This window comes from Sinocyclocheilus anshuiensis, unplaced genomic scaffold, assembly GCF_001515605.1.
Source record: "Sinocyclocheilus anshuiensis isolate Anshui unplaced genomic scaffold, SAMN03320099.WGS_v1.1 scaffold207, whole genome shotgun sequence".
Classification (NCBI taxonomy): Eukaryota; Metazoa; Chordata; class Actinopteri; order Cypriniformes; family Cyprinidae; genus Sinocyclocheilus; species Sinocyclocheilus anshuiensis.
In genome coordinates this window covers 2,072,377-2,091,561 of record NW_015551045.1, presented here as the reverse complement: position 1 = coordinate 2,091,561, position 19,185 = coordinate 2,072,377, and the positions used below count along the sequence as shown (strand labels likewise).

The 19,185-nt window shown below is 37.1% G+C and overlaps 2 protein-coding genes and 1 long non-coding RNA gene across 4 annotated transcripts in view; 1 reads left to right on the top strand and 2 right to left on the bottom strand.

The window, feature by feature from the left end:
- Positions 1-5,738: 5,738 nt before the first annotated feature.
- Positions 5,739-10,255, bottom strand: LOC107661789 (keratinocyte-associated transmembrane protein 2). Of its 2 annotated transcripts, XM_016451558.1 has the most exons (4): positions 10,111-10,255; positions 8,833-8,853; positions 8,312-8,784; positions 5,739-6,715 (listed from the first exon to the last, which is right to left on the bottom strand). In XM_016451558.1, exons 1-4 carry the CDS (start codon positions 10,232-10,234, stop codon positions 6,584-6,586), a joined length of 750 nt encoding a protein of 249 aa, XP_016307044.1. In that variant the 5' UTR covers positions 10,235-10,255; the 3' UTR covers positions 5,739-6,583. The 2 variants fall into 2 exon arrangements, with proteins under 2 accessions (XP_016307044.1, XP_016307043.1); XM_016451557.1 differs by having other exon boundaries at positions 8,312-8,853.
- Positions 10,256-11,548: 1,293 nt separating this feature from the next.
- The window catches only part of vdac1 (voltage-dependent anion channel 1), a 12,787-nt gene continuing 5,150 nt past the window's right edge, over positions 11,549-19,185 (bottom strand). The window contains exons 4-9 of the mRNA XM_016451412.1: positions 18,030-18,182; positions 17,889-17,941; positions 15,864-16,091; positions 14,489-14,639; positions 13,592-13,649; positions 11,549-12,390 (exon numbers count right to left, since the gene is read on the bottom strand). Of these exons, the coding sequence (XP_016306898.1) occupies positions 12,299-12,390; positions 13,592-13,649; positions 14,489-14,639; positions 15,864-16,091; positions 17,889-17,941; positions 18,030-18,182 (735 nt within the window). The 3' untranslated portion in view covers positions 11,549-12,298. The remainder of the gene's footprint in view (positions 12,391-13,591; positions 13,650-14,488; positions 14,640-15,863; positions 16,092-17,888; positions 17,942-18,029; positions 18,183-19,185) is intronic.
- The window catches only part of LOC107661687 (uncharacterized), a 7,107-nt gene continuing 1,187 nt past the window's right edge, over positions 13,266-19,185 (top strand). Inside the window, exon 1 of the long non-coding RNA XR_001631131.1 lies at positions 13,266-13,363. This is a non-coding gene — a long non-coding RNA (uncharacterized LOC107661687). The remainder of the gene's footprint in view (positions 13,364-19,185) is intronic.

Below are 19,185 nucleotides of genomic sequence, written 5' to 3'. Positions count from 1 at the left end.
CAACAATTAATTTACAATAAATGCAAATTGATGTAATGCAGATTGCTTTTTGCATTATTCTGCTCACACCAACAAAAATGCATGGGGACCGCTACCCAGTACAAGCATTAAACCTTGTTTTAAACATGGCTAAGTAGAAAAATTAGTGCAATATATTTGTACCTAAATATCAGTGGTTCAGATTCTAGCAGTAAATGTAACCAATAATAAGCAAAAGTGAATTTTCCTCATGTAAGGAACTAAAACAGCCTTCCTTCAGCCCTACAGGAGTTAAAGAGCTGGATTAGATGAGACTTTACTAATAATACTCTTGTTGAGGCAGAACTGTAAGAAGAGCACAGATAAGCCTTATCCATATACGGGAGGATAGATAGGATAGCAGTTTCTTTAATTGTGGATCAGTGGAAGAGTGTTGTGCTTTGATAAGTCACTAAAGAGATCCAAACAGCCCACTGTCACTGCTCTCAGAAATGACTAATCTCATGCTAAAAAAGCTCTTCGTCTCAGAACATTACAAGGTCCCCCGCAAAGTTTAGAAGGGAGTGAATTTCTAAACAGTCATTCTATAATTTAGGGTACATCTCATGTCTCATGTCATTTGTGTGTGTGTGTGTGTGTGTGTGTGTGTGTGTGTGTGTGTGTATATCGATGAATAAAAGTTTAAAAGAACAGCATTTACCTTTTGTAACAATATACACTACTGTTCAGAAGTTTGGGGTCAGTAAATATTTTTTTATTTTTTGCGCATGCTGTTTTTCAATTTGCTTGATATTGTCTTTATGTCCCTTAAATTGCAGTTTTTCCAATGTCTGCTTTTTAAATGATAAAAGCATCTGCTAAATTACTAAATGCAATACTAAATGTAGTCTTGAGTTCAAAATAATAAATAAAAAAGGTTCAGGTCAAGATTATGTATAGCTATATTAAATGTATGTCTACAATCCAAATGCCTTAGAAAAATAGGGTTAAAAATAAATTTTCTTTCAAATAAGAAAATATTTCATTTTTCTCATGTTCTCAAAAATGGTCAAATGTTACTAACCAAACACTGAAAATGACCAAAAAAAAATGGTTTATCATAAAACCATGTGACCAGTCATTTTCTTCAGTGGACATTTTGAGCACATTAACCGGTACATTTTTATGATTTGCAATATTTTTAATTCAAATATTTGAAATTTGAGGTTAACCTGATTAAGAAAATAACATCTGGTTGGCCAAACAAGACCTGGCATTGAAATTTTGAGTCAAAATGGTGAGACTGTAAACTCACCGCCTGGGAAAACATCTTTTTCTTGTAATATCAAAATTGTGTGTAATGATTAAGCTTGGCAACTAGCAGACAAGTTACACTGATAAAAATACATCAACTGAAACCAGTAGTTGATTCATTAAGAAAGCATATTGTTTTTACACTTTTGTCCTGATGTGAAATGTATACTAAATTATAGAATGACTCATAAGATGCTGAGTTGGGTTTCTCAGAACTTGCGAGTCATGCAGGCGATGCTGAAACTTTAATGACTAAAACAACACTTCAGTGCAGCGCTTCTGAAATGAATCAAAGGAAAATGAATGCAATGCTCCCACCGCAAGCAAATATCATCTTTATTGCATCAATGCAACTCAGCCATTTCTCAACCTCGCCGCCAGAGGACACAACCACTTGCATTCTGACTGCGATTGATTGGTCTCAGGTTTTTCTTATAATTATTACACATTTTTAAATATGACAGTTATCAAACATTTTGAAATATACATCACATAAATTTCTGCTGTCACCTCAGGACGTGTGGGCCTTTTTACACTTGACTACTTCATGTGTTTTCTCTGATCAGATAGCTATCCAATTTGTTAGAGGAATAGTTCACACAAAAATTAACATATGCTAAAAATGTACTCAGCCTCAGGCCATCAAAAATGTAGATGAGTTTGTTTCTTCATCAGGTTTGTAGAAATGTAGCATTGCATCAGTGTCTCAGCAAGGGATGCTCTGCAGTGAATGGGTGCCGTCAGAATGAGAGTCCAAACAGCTGATAAAAACTTCACAATAATCCACAAGTAATCCACAGCACTCCAGTCCATCAGTTAACATCTCGTGAAGCCAAAAGCTGAAACAAATCCATCCTTAAGACATGTCTAACTTCAAACCGTAGCTTCTGGTTTTTATTAGCCGTTTGGACATTCTGACGGCACCCATTCACCTAAGACGTGAGAGTGCACACTAATGCAAAAGCCCAGCAACCAGAAAGACGCTAAAGTGCCAGCAAGAATCAATCTAATCTATATTATATAGATGTTTGGCAAATTTTGACTTTTCTGACATTTTCAGTTTTTTGAAGGAAAGGTTAGAGAAGTGTCAGACTTGGAAGCCTTTAGTCAATTTATTGTAAAATGGAAATAAAATAAGTTTCTGAAATAAAATGTTTCTAAAACCTGACCACTGCACACAAACATCAAATGATTTTAAAATGTTTAAATCATCTTTAAAACTCGCCTTCCAGGAACATTCAAACAGTAGAAAAAAAGTTTAAAAAAAAGAGACACTGTAAATATTTGCATCTATTGACTAATCTTTGTTAGCTGGACAGCTGCATTTTACAAAAACAAAAGACGCACTGGTATCGCCAATTGTTAAAGAACAAATGTGGATGACTCAGTTGGAGATCCGGCTCTGATTAGAACGAATAAAACACTTTGATTTATCAGATTCCACTCAGACACTGGAAGTGAAAGAAAACATCAGAAATCTCTACATGGTGTTTTATCAGAGCCTATTTCTCTAAATCAAACCGGGCTATTTGTGTTGTTTCTCAGCCTTTAGTCAATTTATTGTAAAATGGAAATAAAATAAGTTTCTGAAATAAAATGTTTCTAAAACCTGACCACTGCACACAAACATCAAATGATTTTAAAATGTTTAAATCATCTTTAAAACTCGCCTTCCAGCAACATTCAAACAGTAGAAAAAAAGTTTAAAAAAAGCTGCATTTTACAAAAACAAAAGACGCACTGGTATCGCCAATTGTTAAAGAACAAATGTGGATGACTCAGTTGGAGATCCGGCTCTGATTAGAACGAATAAAACACTTTGATTTATCAGATTCCACTCAGACACTGGAAGTGAAAGAAAACATCAGAAATCTCTACATGGTGTTTTATCAGAGCCTATTTCTCTAAATCAAACCGGGCTATTTGTGTTGTTTCTCCATCACTCGTCTTGTGGCCTTTTTTTCACCTGACCACAATCAAGCCCCCATCAGCAGATACTGCTCCGGCTGGAAAGCAATTTCCTGCATCCCGGCAGATGTATTGTGGGACATGAATGATCTCATTAAGGGCCATGCAAAGGGCCCGGAGATGTCAGACAGGGCCTGCGGCAGATGAAAGCTGGCCCTCGTGCCCTCCAGACAGGAGATGCACCCACTGGCTTCAGGTCTTGATTCAGTGTTTCATGTCTTGGTCTTCCAAGAGCAGTGCTTCCCCACCTCTCGTCTCTGAAGTCCCCCTCCTTACATATGATCAAACCTGAGACCGGCCCCCGTAGTTATGTGATAATGATAAATTAAATGCAACCCCTAGGTGTACATAAACAAAGCATAATTACCTTTTAGATTACAAATAAAACTTTAGGTGAATTCAGAGTGGTTTTGTTGTTTTTATTTAATAATATTTAAATATTTTATATTGCACTATTTTATTTATAATAAATGACACTTCCTGCCTTTTAATGTTGTAGGATATTAGTAATCTCATTTCACCCAAAAATGAGCCTGAATGAATGAAAATGTCCTCTCCCTTAAAGGGATACTCCACCCCAAAATGAAAATGTTGTCATTAATCACTTAGCCCCATGTCGTTCCAGTGTAATTTGCTTGGCAGTCAATGGGAGTCACACGCCTCCCGGTTTTCATCCAAAATATCTTAAATTGTGCTCCGAAGACGAATTAAGCTTTTACGGGTTTGGAACGACATGGGGGTAAGTGATTAATGACAACATTTTCAATTTGGGGTGGAGTATCCCTTTAAGGCATCCAAGATGTAGATGAGTTTGTTTCTTCATCAGGTTTGTAGAAATGTAGCACTGCATCAGTGTCTCAGCAATGGATGCTCTGCAGTGAATGGGTGCCGTCAGAATGAGAGTCCAAACAGCTGATAAAAACATCACAATAATCCACAAGTGATCCACAGCACTCCAGTCCATCAGTTAACATCTGGAGAAGACAAAAGTTGAATGTTTGTAAGAAACAAATCCATTATTAAGAAATTTAAACTTCGCTTCTGGCTAAAATATGAGTCCATAATCCATAATAATGCTTCCTCCAGTGAAAAGGTCCATCTCCGTCTCTCACATCAAAATCCAAACATGTCTTTGTTTAGAGCTGTTTTGGACTGATCTGTGCAGATTTCTCTCCTGATTCAGACCAGACCACTTTTCACTGGAGGAAGCGTTATTATGGATTATGGACTCGTATTTAAGCCAGAAGCAACGGTTTGAAGTTTACAAAATGATGGATTTGTTTAAACTAACTTGTTTAAAGCTTGTGGATTACTTACAAATCTTTATGGATTATTGTGAAGTTTTTATCAGCTGTTTGGACTCTCATTCTGACGGCACCCATTCACTGCAGAGCATCCATTGCTGAGACACTGATGCAATGCTACATTTCTCCAAACCTGATGAAGAAACAAACTCATCTACATCTCAGATGATCTGAGGACGAGTACATTTTCAGCACGTCTTCATTTGTGGCTGAACTGTCCCTTTAATGTAGAGAACACGTTTGTCTGATGCATGCGTTCAGAAGAGAGAGGAAGGATCTCTGTGGTGACAACGGTGTCATTCTGCAGTCAAATATTTTTGTACAAAGCCAGTTAAAGGAAATTGATTTAATAGATAGCTGTCTCTCGTTTAACTCCACTCTCCATTTCTTCTTGTGTTATAAAATTATTCAAACTCAAATCAGTATTTCTGACTACTTCATCCCTTGTCTACGAACACAAAAATGTCCTATTTCCCTGACTGCAGTGTTTAGCTACAACCTAAAAAAAATAACTAACAGATAAACATGACCTTTATCTTTAGCTGTGATGAAGATAAAGTTCAGCTCAATATTTCATTGTTCCTTCCACATTGAAAAGTATGAAGTAAAATGTAACATACAAGTATATGATTCTAATAGACAGAGATTGATAGCCAACTATACTGTATACAGTATCATACTATACACAATATACCAGACTTAAAATTAAGAATCCAGATTTATCAGGGGTCCGACGGTCACATCTTAAAAGTTGTGATTTCCAGGCCTGACAAAGTCATTTAAATGAACATTTTGGAAAAGTACTGTATAAATACATTTCTGGAGTGAATACTAACAGCTTTATATTTTATCAGCTAACTATTTGTTTGCAATATCTATATTATATAGATTTTTCACAGATGACTGGAGAAGTTATGGAAATGTATTGGTCAGAAGGTTTTATAGTCCTGCTCTTTATACAGTATCTAGTCGCCTGATCAAAGCAAACTTGTTTCTTGGACTCTTCTGCCCTCCAGTGGCTCCTCACACACACGCAATTCAACACCTCAATAAATCAATAAATACATACAAACATATGGCTGAATGTGCTCTAAAACAAAAAAAGCTGATGTATATGGAATCATTTGTTGATATGCATGTGTAATAAAGTGCAACAAAATCCAATATCACAATAAAAGAGACACTCAGTGACTCTGTGCATACAGAGGTGCTTTATTGATGAACATAATTTATACTGATTGAAGAGGAAATCAATATGCTGTCTTCATGCACAGACACAACCTTCATGTGCTCTGCTGGAAATCAGAGATGAAGATGCTGCAATGTGTGTTATTAGTAGGGTTGCAAAGGGGTGGAAAATTTCCGGTAAATTTCCGGAAACTTTCCAAAAAAATCCCTGGAATATTCAAAAAAAATCCTGGAATGTTTCCGAAATTTACTGGATATTTTCCACCTTTTTGAAACCTGTGTTGTAGCTGAAGCAGATTTGCACACACATACTGATATACGACGCCTGTGGCTGCTGCTGCTACAGTCGTGTTGAGATGGGGCAATGCTTAAAGCAGTGAATAAAAACAGTTGCACGCTAATTTCCCATAAATCTCCTGAGCTTTGGCAACGGTGGACCCGGCTCCTATAAAACAACTTCACTGAAGTCATAACACAAACAGAAAGGCGACCAGCCCAAAGCAGCTGCAAAGCAAACACACACATCTAACGCTGTTCTGGAGTTAGCATGGCTTCGTATGAGCTGAGCTGAACACGACTCGAAATAATCATCCGTATCTTATTCTAGGCTTATACGTGACAGACAGCAGGTTTATAATCAAATATTTACAGAGACAGACCTTCATTTGCTTTCCTTCAAAAATGATTAAAAGTAGAGCAAAACCGTTTGCTTTTATAGACACCGAAGAAAACAAGAAGCAGAACCGAAGACCTTCTGAAGAGTGCACACAAACACACTACTAAAGCACAATCTCTCCTCCCCTGATTAAATAAGACATAATGTGTGGACAAAATCAGCTGTTTGCATTTCTTCAAAAGATGTAATCGTTGGTCATCTTGAGCGAGGGCATGGCCTCGTTGACGTTCTGTTCGAGCCGGTGATACTCCACCCCGCGCGAGCAGAAACCGTCCCGCCAGCGGCGACTCTGAGCCAGCAGCATCAGCTGCAAACACAGAGCAGAGGTCCATCATGACGACAGATCATTCACACGATACGCCTGCCTCTGACAGAAACAATGCTCATTTATGTGCCTTTCATCTCCTTCATTTTACATACTGCGTGATCTTATATGCATGTACAGTGGTGGCCAAAATGATTAGAACACAATATTTCCAGCAGCTAAACATGGTTTTAAGTCAGTTATTTCTATGTTTTGCTGTAGTGTGTCATGAATGTTTGGAAATGTAAACTGATATTTCCTACTGACACACTACAGCAAAACATAGAAATAACTGACTTGGAACCATTTTAAGCTGCTGGAAATACTAGTGTTCTAATCATTTTGGCCACCACTGTATATGTGAACCAGTATTGTCACGATACTAACACTTCTAACTTTGATGCAATACCTTGACATTAAAAAAATATTGATATTTAACACCATTTTCGATACCACGGGGAAAAACTGTCATAACATTATGGGAATAAAATGTGAAGAGTATCTAAGTTAATTTACTTTAATATACTTTCTTTTTTGAAATTGCAAATTAAAATGGCATTTAAAAACTTTTTTTTTTTTTTTGCTTTGCTTGTTTGTGGGGCTGCACAATTTTGGTCAAAAATGTGTGATTATATCTCACTACGGATATAGTAATAGTTATTTATTTGTATCACCATGTCAGCATCCAAGGCTATTTTCAGTTGCAATAATACAACAATTACATAAACACAAAAGAAAAAAACCAAGAAATTGGAAAAATACAGCAGTTTAAATTACACAAGACTAACGTGATAAAAATTCTAAAATCTTCTCTGGTAAAATCTTACTAAACTAGTCCCTGAGTGAAAGTAATTCATAAAAATGTTATCTTCACTATGGATAGAAAATATCATTAAACAAATTTTTATTAAAAAAAAAAAAATACTGAAAAACAAAATAAATATTACTATTGTAAAATAAAACAAGTATTTAGGAAATTATTTAAGAAAAATAATAATTATTTCATTTTACATTACAACTGTAAAATACTAATATTTATGGCAGTAATTTCTTCACTTTTCAAAAGATGCATCATGTCATTTTTATGTTCTTTATTTTGACAGTAAACTGCAGAAGCCCTAAAAGCAGCACTATGTTACTTTAGGCACTCTAGCGGTTAATAAACAGAACTGCACCCATCCCGCGGAAGAACATTCCAACCGGAGCTACTTCTCTAAGTTTATGTCTATGGCGATTCACGCAGGTATGTGTTACTCCGCAGCGGCGACCAGGCTACAATAGTCCGAATATAAGTACTTATTATAAGAGTACCGTAGTGATTCGGAATGAGACAAAAACGCAGTTTGGAAGATTAATTCATGATGTACTCGCTCATTACATACAGTTTGCACATTTTGAACACAGAAAAAGTTACATAGTGCTGCTTTAAGTGATTCTCATTATAAGTTTCTTTGGTGCATGCAAAATAATTTTTTATTTAATCGTTGCATTTCTTTACACGCCTACATTGGAAAAATGTGACTGAAATTGAAACTTGTGCAACTATCACGGTGATCTCAATAAACTGCAATTAACTATGGCGTTTACAGTGAAGCTTACCTTCCTCTTGTTGTGGTAGGTGATGTACACGATGGCCACCAGAAAGGCGATGATGACCAGATGAAAGAAGAAGTGGGAGTCTTCATCCTGGGTGTAGATGCTTGTGTCCTTGTTTTGAAGGCTGTCAGGGTCTTTCGTCACACCCCCGATGTTTTGAGGTGGCTCAGTGAAGTTTTCACCAAAATTATCACCATCATCGTCGCCCATGCGGTCATCCATGTAATCCGAGGTGCTCTCAGTTCTGTGAGCTGCAGGGGTGGAGACGGCGGTGGGCTTGTTTGCAGGTGTGCTGGTGGGCTCTGGTGGCTTGATAGTAGTCTGGTTTGGAGTGGTTTCGTGCAGGTCTGCGGCAGCAGTCGTAGGTGGAGCGGTGGGAGCGTCTGCTGCTTTGGTGCTGATGACGATAGCGGGAGCTTGCGTTGCATTCGTCACCTGACCCGAGTGACTGTCTGGACGTCTGTCGTTCTGGACGCTCGATGCACTCTTATCGGGTGCTAAAGTGACGTTTCCGGGTTTATCACCTGTCTTCTGAGCCACACCAGCTGTGGATGAAAAACAAGCCACATTAAAAGCAATTACTGTGATGCTGTTGCCAGTGCTTTACATAAATTACAAATTGTAGTCCATTATTGATTCCAAATTGCATGGCAAAAATTGTAGTTAGTAACGTAATCTATTACAAAATCTGATCAGACTACTTTTTGATTACTTTTAGATTTCTTTTGACCCAACTCAACTATCACATTGATTTAAATAGGATAAACTTGTACTACGTTAATATATTCCATTACATTACGTCAAGGCTTCCCAAACCGGGATTCGTGAAGGAACTGCAGGGTGTTTGTGAGTTCAATGAATAATTCCATCATAAAAATGTAAAATTAAAATAAATTATTTTAAAATAACTGAGTTTGAAAGACAAAAACCTTCCAAAGACACAGTAATACATGGCTAAATAACCAACTTAGTGATTAAATAATTCAAATAAAAATTATATTTCAAAAATAAATAATATGGTGTCTTTAAAAAGTAACCGTCGTGTGATTACGAGTATTTTAAAATGTAATATAATCCAATTACAAGTACTTAATTTTTGGAATCTGATTACGTAATGCAGATTACCTGTGTTCAGTTACTACCCAGTTAATATTCACGTCAGATGTACAACTTTTGCATTTCTCTCAGACAGCTGGGAACACCCATTTTTGCCCATGTTTACCCAATTTGTTTATTTAATCAGGAACCAACTTTAATATCATTATGTATTATCTTTCAGAACCTAGTTTGGTTCACATAACCACTGATTGATTTCCCTGCCTCTGCTTTTGATATCCTCCTTCTGGTCAATAATTTTTCATAAGTTTTATTCCTGTTTCTGGTCAGACTGGTTGCATTTCCCATAGCAAAAACAAGAGGTGATTTCAATTTTGTTTCATTTATATCTCAGCATTCTGAGAAAATAGATAATATCTAATAAATTCTATTAGAAATAATAATAGTTAGTTAAATAATAGTTGAGAAACTGACCACGTCACAAGAGCGCGAGACTTCCGGTCTCAGAATCAACAGAAGTCTTGAGCGAGTTTTCTATGGAGTGTAACATTATGTAAACGTGCCATTTATCGTCATTTGATGAGAAAGACGTTTGAAGAGTGACGTTACTTTGGGGTTCATTTAACGTTAACTTGACAGGCGAAGTTTCACAACGGAGCACGAACTCTTTTTGGCAAAAAAATAAAATGACACCACTGGCCGCAGGGAACAAGCTGTTAATGTTTATAGGGAAATCCTCCACTAACCTTTCGTTACAGATGTGCAGCTCACAGAAAGGATCTGCAGTGACAGAAAAACTGCGAATATTCCCATCGCCGAGTCTCTGGATCCCGTCTTCCGCGCCGCCGCCATCTTCCGCGCTGACGTCATCGGGGCGCATGCGCAGACAACAGCCAGCGTGGCCAACGTAGCAATTTTTATTAAAATGTATTTGGCAACTTTTAGCAACTTTTGAAAAGCGACTCAAGTGATAAAAAAGGCATGCATTTTTCGTCTTAGCAGTTACTACCCTGCTGAAGTAAAGCAATAGAAACCATCACAGAAATTCTAATGGTTTCCACTACAAAAACCATTACAAATATTACAAACTATCAACTTTTAACTATTAACGCCATTAAAAAAATGGGTTTCTGTAGTGTGTTTTGGGTAGGGTACCCAAAACACACTACACTGTTTAAATCTAGATTAAAGACATCTCTTTAGCCAAGCATACTGTATTCTAAGGCTTAAAATATGGTATGCTTGGCTAAAGAGATGTCTTTAATCTAGATTTAAACAGAGAGAGTGTGTCTGAACCCCAAACGTTATCAGGAAGGCTATTCCAGAGTTTGGGAGCCAAATTACCTCCTTTAGTGGACTTTGCTATCCTAGGTACTACCAAAAGTCCAGTTTTGTGACCTTAGGGAGCGTGATGGATTGTAGCGTGGTAGAAGACTAGTTAGGTACGCAGGAGCTAATTGTAACTGATACGGAATTTAATAGGTAGCCAGTGCAGAGACTGTAAAATTGGGGTAATATGATCATATTTTCTCGACCTGGTAAGGACTCTAGCCGCTGCATTTTGGACTACCTGTAGCTTGTTTATTGAAGATGCAGGACACCACCTAGCAGTGCATTACAATAGTCCAGTCTAGAGAGATTTTGTGCATGTTCGCATAGTGCCAAAACATTTACCAACTTTTGTACCTTTACGATAAAGTACAAATTTCTTAAAAAAAAAATACTTTTTTTAAAAAGTACCAGAGGAGCACCAAAGGGGTTAAAGCATTTTAAATAAATTGATAAAAAACACTATTCATATTGTAATTAACATACCTCCATGCCAGCCCTGTGATTTTATCAATGGCATAAATACAATGGATATTAATTTGGTTTATAAAGCTTTTTGTGCTCTTCAGCACAATTATAAACTTTTTTTTTTTGTGAAAAGGGGAGATTTCTTTGAAAGGAAGTATGTTCAAAGCAAAGGAAGTATGTTTCCATACACCTTGAATACATGCGACTGTATGCATCTTGCATTGACAAAAAAAAAAACAAAGTAGACAATGGCACAATGCCAAAGTCTTTGTGTATGTACTTCAGCCTTTTAAAATGTTAAAACTGCACATTTAAGAAAAAAAATACTAGTTATTATATGCAAAAAGACAGATTTTCGGAGTAAGAAACCAAACTGCAGTCGAGTAGTGTGGTCCAGATTGAAATGTTTTATTCGACTGAAAGTACCCATACTGCTAAATCCACAGTATTCTAATCCTACACTTAAAAACGGAAGACTACATCCACCTATTCAGATCTTTTCTGCTCTCCCCAATATGTCAGAAGCTTGTTTACAATCTCCTTTAGTTCAGGGAGAGCTGAAAGAGTTTTGCCATCAAAGGTACAGGCAGTATGCAGCGAGAAAACAATGATGGAGAAGATACACATGTGGTTTCACTCACACAGACGAGACAAAAACACGAAACGCACCCAAAAGGCTGGTGTCTACAACTAAAGGTGTGATGGGCTGCGAGTGTCATCCGTTACATACGGGTCCTTTCCTTCAAGCTTTGCTGGGGTGAAAACCGCAGATCAGGAATGTTGTGGCCTAATATTAGTGTTGTCTGATGTAAACGTCTCCGTTTCTACCCAACGCCTTCCCAAAAATTAAATATTCTGTCATGATCAACACTGTAATAAATAACATTGAGTGTAGTGAAAATACATTTTTCAAGCCATTTATAACTTTGCAAATGCTCTTCTTTCATTCTGTGTGACCTAGTAAATACCCAACTGTTGCTCTCTCTGAAGAAGTGAGCATCACTAATGCATTATTTGACCGAGTATAGTGCGCTTCCTTGGCCAGGGCATCTAAGAGAAAAAAGGTGTGTGAGGATAGGTATTCAAAAAAAGAAAAATCAATCCAGAAAAGTCAGGATTATTGCAATCCTCAGCTTCCTATGCCTCGAACTCCAGACCCAAACCCAGTTTGTGGCCACCTGCGTTAACGTTCTTCCCATCCAGAAGAGCAGAAAGGGTCAGCTTAATACCTGAACCGAGAGAAGAGGGAAAAAGTTGGACAAGGAACGATCACATCCAAGAGAGCTTACTGAAAACGGCATATACACCGCTGTTCAGAAGCTTGGCATCAGTAAGACTTAATGTTTCTGAAAGGAGTCTCTTCTGCTCATCAAGGCTGCATTTATTCGATCAAAAATACAGAAAGAACAGTAATATTGAGAAATACTATTGCCATTTCAAATGGTTGTTTTCTATGTGAATATATGTTAAAATGGAATTGATTGCTGAGAGTTTCCAGCATCATTACTGCAGTCTTCAGTGTCACATGATCTTCAGAAATCATTCTAATATGCTGATTTATTATCAATGTTGGAAACAGTTGTGCTGCTCAATTTTTGTGGAAACATGACATAAAATACGGTTTAAAAAATTTATTTTTAATTATTCCAAACTTTTGACCAGTCATGTACATGAAAAACTTAATTTTAAAATGCTATATTTCACAATATTACAGTTTTACTCTATTTTTTATCAAATTAACGCAGCCTTGGGAGAGCAGTAGAGACTTCTTTCAAAAACATAAAAGATATAATAATGAAAATAGACCGGTAATGCATGGTCTAAAATGCAACTGCCACCTTTTGCGGCGTGATAGCAATTCCAAGTGAATATTCTGCCATTTTTGCAATGTAATATGCAATTGTAACTAGGGATGCACGATATTATCGGACCAATATTGGAATCGGCCGATAATGGCTTTAAATGTAAATATCGGCATCGGCCTGATATGAAAAATTATGCCGATATGTCTTGCCGATAAGAGGAATACATTAACTCACATGTGCTCAGGGTGTGCTAGCGATTAGATCACGTCAACAGTGTGGCTCATTCTTGAAGCAAAGTTTTGCCTGAATGATGATTAGATTCTCTGTTTTGGATCGCTGCATTTAAACTGAGAAAGCATGTACAGAATGACGCGTTTGGTGTGTGATAGAGTCAACAGTAACAGTAAATATATTGGTATCTGCATCGGCTATCGGCCAAAATGAAAAATATCGGCATATCGGATATTTGCAAAAATCCAATATCGTGCATCCCTAATTGTTATTGTAAGATTGTCAGCAATCCACGAGGTGGGTTCAGCTAAACTCTGCAGAATAGCGGTCGTCCAGGAGCAGAGGAATAGGCATTTGCAACAGGTTTAATAAACTCACATCTACACATACTCACCAGGCTTCAAGGTCTGAGTATATCCCAGGCCGATGAGGCTAGAGTTATTCACTTTGGCCTGTAAGACAGACAAAACATGTTTGACTGCAAAAGTCACTGAAAACAAATATAACAGCACTAGAATGCAGCTCCTTCAGATAGCATGGGCTTATATTTGATGAGCAGCTGAACATCATGAAAAGACCAGGCCTTTCATAACAGAGCATGCTTCACATCCTCTCATCCAGACTCTTGTCATTTTTAGGCTACATTCACACTAGGTATGTTTACGGGCATTGATGTGCTAATCGGGATGAATCCAATCCAATTTCAGATTCTGAAAGTTCTGCTTAAATGAACCCTAAATGTTGCAATCTGAATCGGATTCTGTTTAAATGTGCATTACATGTATTACTGTTGTTATGATTATTCATGAGATGACGACACATTACAAGGTTTTTTTATTATTGTGCAATTTATGATGCATTATAAAGGCAGGCTTTACCTAGTGTTACAATGCATCATATTATTGTGCGTCATGTTACAATGCATCACAAATAGGTACGTATTATAATGTTACATTGTAATTGCTGCAATGATTATTTATCAGATGATACAACATGTTATAAGGCATTATGCATGCATTAAGAATACCCTTATAATGTATAATAAATACTGGTTTCATGGAAAGTGTTAGCACTTACATAGGGCATTTTTTTTACCCTCACATCTTGAATTTAGGGTTCAATTCTGAACATTCGTCGACACTGTTGTTAGTTTCATATGTACAAATATAAAGGTTTGGTGTAACCGGTTATCATTATGCCAGGAGGTGCCAAAAAATGACTGCCTTGATCAGTGAAAAATGTTGCAAAAAAAAAAAAAAACTAAAAGTGGCAATGCTAACTTCACACGTACCGAGAAGGAAGCATCGGCATCGATCTGATACTTGGCCGCGATGCCAAAGCGGGTGTTGCTGTTGCCGGCGGTCCAGGCCAGGTTGACCGCCGTCTCCAGGTTATCGTTCACTTTCTGGTAAATGGAGCCACCGAATTCTGTTCCATCATTCCTGCGATTTGAAAACACATCATTTAGATCAATAAAATGCTCTGGAATGCATAAAGTACACAGAAATTTCTCTAGGTGATCATTTGTTTTGAACAATGAATTTCACTAAATCACATAACAGCAAAACAACATTTTGACTATACTTCGATTCCTAAGGATATTTCCATTTTAATCCGCAAAAGGGAAAAACATAGACAGGGTTTCCACACTGACAGATATATATATCACTTAAGTTTGTTCAGAGTCTCAGAAAACAAGACCTCATATCTTTAGTTTGCATCTCAAATAAAAGTAGGACGTTTTATGGCAATTTTATAGATATGTTGTTTCAAATAGCAGATTTTTGTTCTGAATTCTTAGATTGCAAGTATCCAGTTTTTAACAATAGGCTTCAAGTTTTCAAGATGAAGAAATTTGGAACACCAAACTCAACATTCTAAAATTCAAAATGCAAAATTCTAAAACTCAAAATTCAGAAATTCAGACTGTACAGAAAGTGGGTCAGAGGTCAAGCGTCTGGGTTAAACGGGAAAGAGGGTCTCGAAGGAGATGCCTTTCAGGATGTTTAGATATTTGTTGGAAGACAACCAGTGAGAAAGGTTCTCATTTTTTTTTGTAGTGCATGCAACATTTAATGCCAAGACTTTATGAATTTAAGACTTTCTGTTCCATCTTGAGACCTTTTTAAGGCCTTCATTTGTGGAAGAGTTAATTATGACTTCCAAGACCCACATAAACCATGCATACAGTATAAAAATAATTTTTTGATGTTAGGGTTAGGTATTTTTATGCAGAGTAGGGTTGCAGTATTTTTACAAGAAAACACTACTTCATAAAAAAGCATGTTTAATTCAATGTCTGTCTTGCCATTTCTACCAAATCCTATATAAAATGTTTTTAGCGTAAGAATATAAAACTGCAATTTACTATTTTGCTAAAAGACAAATGTTGATTATTGCTTTAATTAATTTGATTGAAAAAAAAATTTTTTTTACTATATTTTAATGAAAAAGGCTGCAGTGAGTGTGTTATACACAGCCCTAAACACAACTGCACACAACTAATTTTGAGCTTCAATGACATAAACAAGCTCCAGACACCAGCGGGCCGCTTCCTGCTGCAAAGCCCTTCACAAATCCAATCGCCAGGGAATAAATGCATATATAAATAACCCACCTTTCTAACTCGCTAGCGTAGGTCTGACGATATTGCATTTGGTACATACACGTTTGTGTGGAGCTGGAACTCGTCGGTCTTGTAGCCCACCGCGAAGTTGCTCTGGGTGACCCGGTTCCTCCCAGCCTCGAAAGTCATCTGGTACCCGGCCAGCCAGCCCTCGAAGCCCACGACCACGGCTCCATGCACCGCGGTGCCATTGATGTCATAGTCTACGTCACAGCCCAGGTTGATGTGCTCGTGCTGGTAGCCGCTCTTGATCTTTCCGCTCTTCTTGCTTTGGGAAGTTGGGAGAGAAGCCAGCGAAACGTCAGAGGAAACTGTGCTGAGTTTAGGTCAGTGCACACCGAGTCCGAAAGTATTCGTCATCCTAAAAATTCACCACACACAGAAACCTTGCACACTGAGTCCGATGCGTATTAATCCGTTGCGAAAATAATTCTCAAAACAGTACTAAATGGAGTCTTCAAGCAGTGAGGATGATTTTGTTGTCCTCTAGAAATATTGGGTGCATCCAATCCTGAGATATAGAGAGGACGGAGAGTTCCCCTCCTTATCAAGGAGCAGCGGGATTATCACGGGTGATTCAAAGTTTACTAGCAATACTAGAGCCACACATAAAAAAAAAAGAAGACCACCAATTTCTGTGAACTCGGTGTGCTAGGATTTTTACGGTGCTCTGTGCTGCGAGACGAAGGCAATCAACTTGACAATCGCCATTCTGGATTTTGGCGTTTGCTTGCACGGTGGCTCTGAATTGTCAGAACAGCTCTTAAAATGCTTACTACGGATGCGAAAAACGCAGAAAATCGAACCTGATCCGAATTTTTTTATGATGGACGAAAGTTTCGGAGGCAGTGTGTAAATGGGATTGACACAACGTGAGGTCGTATTTATTTTTCAACGTGCGAAAATTTCGGACTCAGTGTGCAATGCAAAAACCACAACACTGAATGCAAGTCTGTTATCAACTGATACAGTGTTAATACAGCGCTTGTTTAACTAGAGCTGCACGACTAATCAAAAGAAAACCGAAAACGTGATATGGCTTAGTGTGATTATCAAATCATACACGTGTATTTCTGAGTGAAGCGCAGCACTGTTTTTATTTACACATCAGCAGCTCATGATCCGCAGTGTTTTCAGTGTCTCAGTTCAATGTAAATGATCCACATGAACTCCATCTGCTGAGTCCGAGTCGCTTTAACATGCATTTGGAAACTAAACATGCACCAATCTTCTTCTAATGAGAGGCGCTTATCAATGAAAGAGAGGCTTTAAGGGCTCCGGCGGTTTACTGTAAAAATAATGTTTGGTGGTTTAGCTATAAAATGAAGAAATTAAGACAATACTAAGATATTAGTCATTTTACAAAATCATGCCATCTTTTCTATTAAATACTATTTTTTTTTTTTACAGTGAAATATTACAATAGTAATATTTTTTCATATATATATATATATTTCTTTTTTTTTTTAGCAATAATAACACCACTACTACCAAGTAATATTTCTCATTTCATTTTTTTGTCATTTTTTTTATTTTTTTTTATTTAGTAAATAAATAATAATCATTTTCATTATTAGAATTATCATCATCATCTTCATATAATAATCCTAAAGCAAACCACAAAATCTTGGCCAAATTGTGAATCCCTGCAAAAAAAAAATTTAATTGCATTTTAAAATCGCAATTGCAATTTTTATCAGGAGAATAAAATAAATAAAAAATGTAAAATAAAAAAAATAATAATAATAAATTGCAATTGTCAATTACAAGAGTAACATTTATTTTGAGTAGTTTTTAAATTTGTATTTATTACAAATAAATAAATGATTATTATTATTATTGTTATTATTATTATTGCTGCTGTAAATCCTACAGCATATTATAAAATGTTGGCAAAATTACAAAAAAAAAAAAAATACTAATAAATTGCAATTCTACAAATTGTGCAGTTCTAATTTAGACTCACAACAAAAACTAATACATTCCTCCCTTTATATATTACATCCATACTGGAAATGCCAAACGTCAATACAGTGGCATCGAGTATACTAGAGCACAGACATACCCAGTGTTCGGAGAGAAGGAGGAATCAAACGTCAACTTCAGCCCTTTAGCCAGCTGAGGAGAAGAAAGCAGCATTCGTGTTAAATGAGGAGAATGTAATTCATATCCAATCAAGTGGAGCTCAGTTTTCTGGGTCTGGTACCTGGTCCTCCAGAGTGATCTCCGTGCCCAGAGTGTTGTCAGTGTTCCACTTCTCAGTGAAGGTCAGGCCGTGTTCTGCCCACTTGTACTTGGTCTCCAGCGTTCCTGCTACCTTGCTGGTCTCTGTGTTAGCCGAGCCGGAGCTCTTGAACTCCTACAGCACCAGGAGAACAAATGCGTCACACTGCATTTAGAATGTAGAATTTTTGAATTTTTTTTCATATTTCTGGTTGCATATGGATGACAGCGTTTGCAGAGCTGGAGTCAGACTGCAGCACACACACACTTTTCCCAAGATAAACACCCATGGGTCAATTAGTGCAAACAAGTATGAAAACACGTGGAGCACTTCCATGTCCGTGTGATGGTCAATATCTGCTTCTGAGGGCCACAGATTCATTCTGTCCATTGTGATGTCGTCGTTTTGGGTTATTATCTCTGACAATATCAGTTAATCAATATTCATTTTGATGCAACTGTATGTATTCTTAAATTCCGAGATCGATCTTTTAGTCTGTGCTGTTTTCCGTTGATGAAAAGAACTTCACGAATATTATTTGTAGCACCTGCCATCCAATAATCGCAGTGAGCTTTGAGTTTTGTCACTTTTGATATGAAACAAAGATTTCAAATTGTGTCAATTTCCATGAAAATAAGAGCTCTAGAAAGATGCATTTTGCTAAATATACAGTGGGTACGGAAAGTATTCAGACCCCCTTCAATTTTTCACTCTTTTTATATTGCAGCCATTTGCTAAAATCATTTAAGTTAATTTTTTTTCCTCATTAATGTACACACAGCACCCCATATTGACAGAAAAACACAGAATTGTTGACATTTTTGCAGATTTATTAAAAAAGAAAAACTGAAATATCACATGGTCCTAAGTATTCAGACCCTTTGCTGTGACACTCATATATTTAACTCAGGTGCTGTCCATTTCTTCTGATCATCCTTGAGATGGTTCTACACCTTCATTTGAGTCCAGCTGTGTTTGATTATACTGATTGGACTTGATTAGGAAAGCCACACACCTGTCTATATAAGACCTTACAGCTCACAGTGCATGTCAGAGCAAATGAGAATCATGAGGTCAAAGGAACTGCCTGAAGAGCTCAGAGACAGAATTGTGGCAAGGCACAGATCTGGCCAAGGTT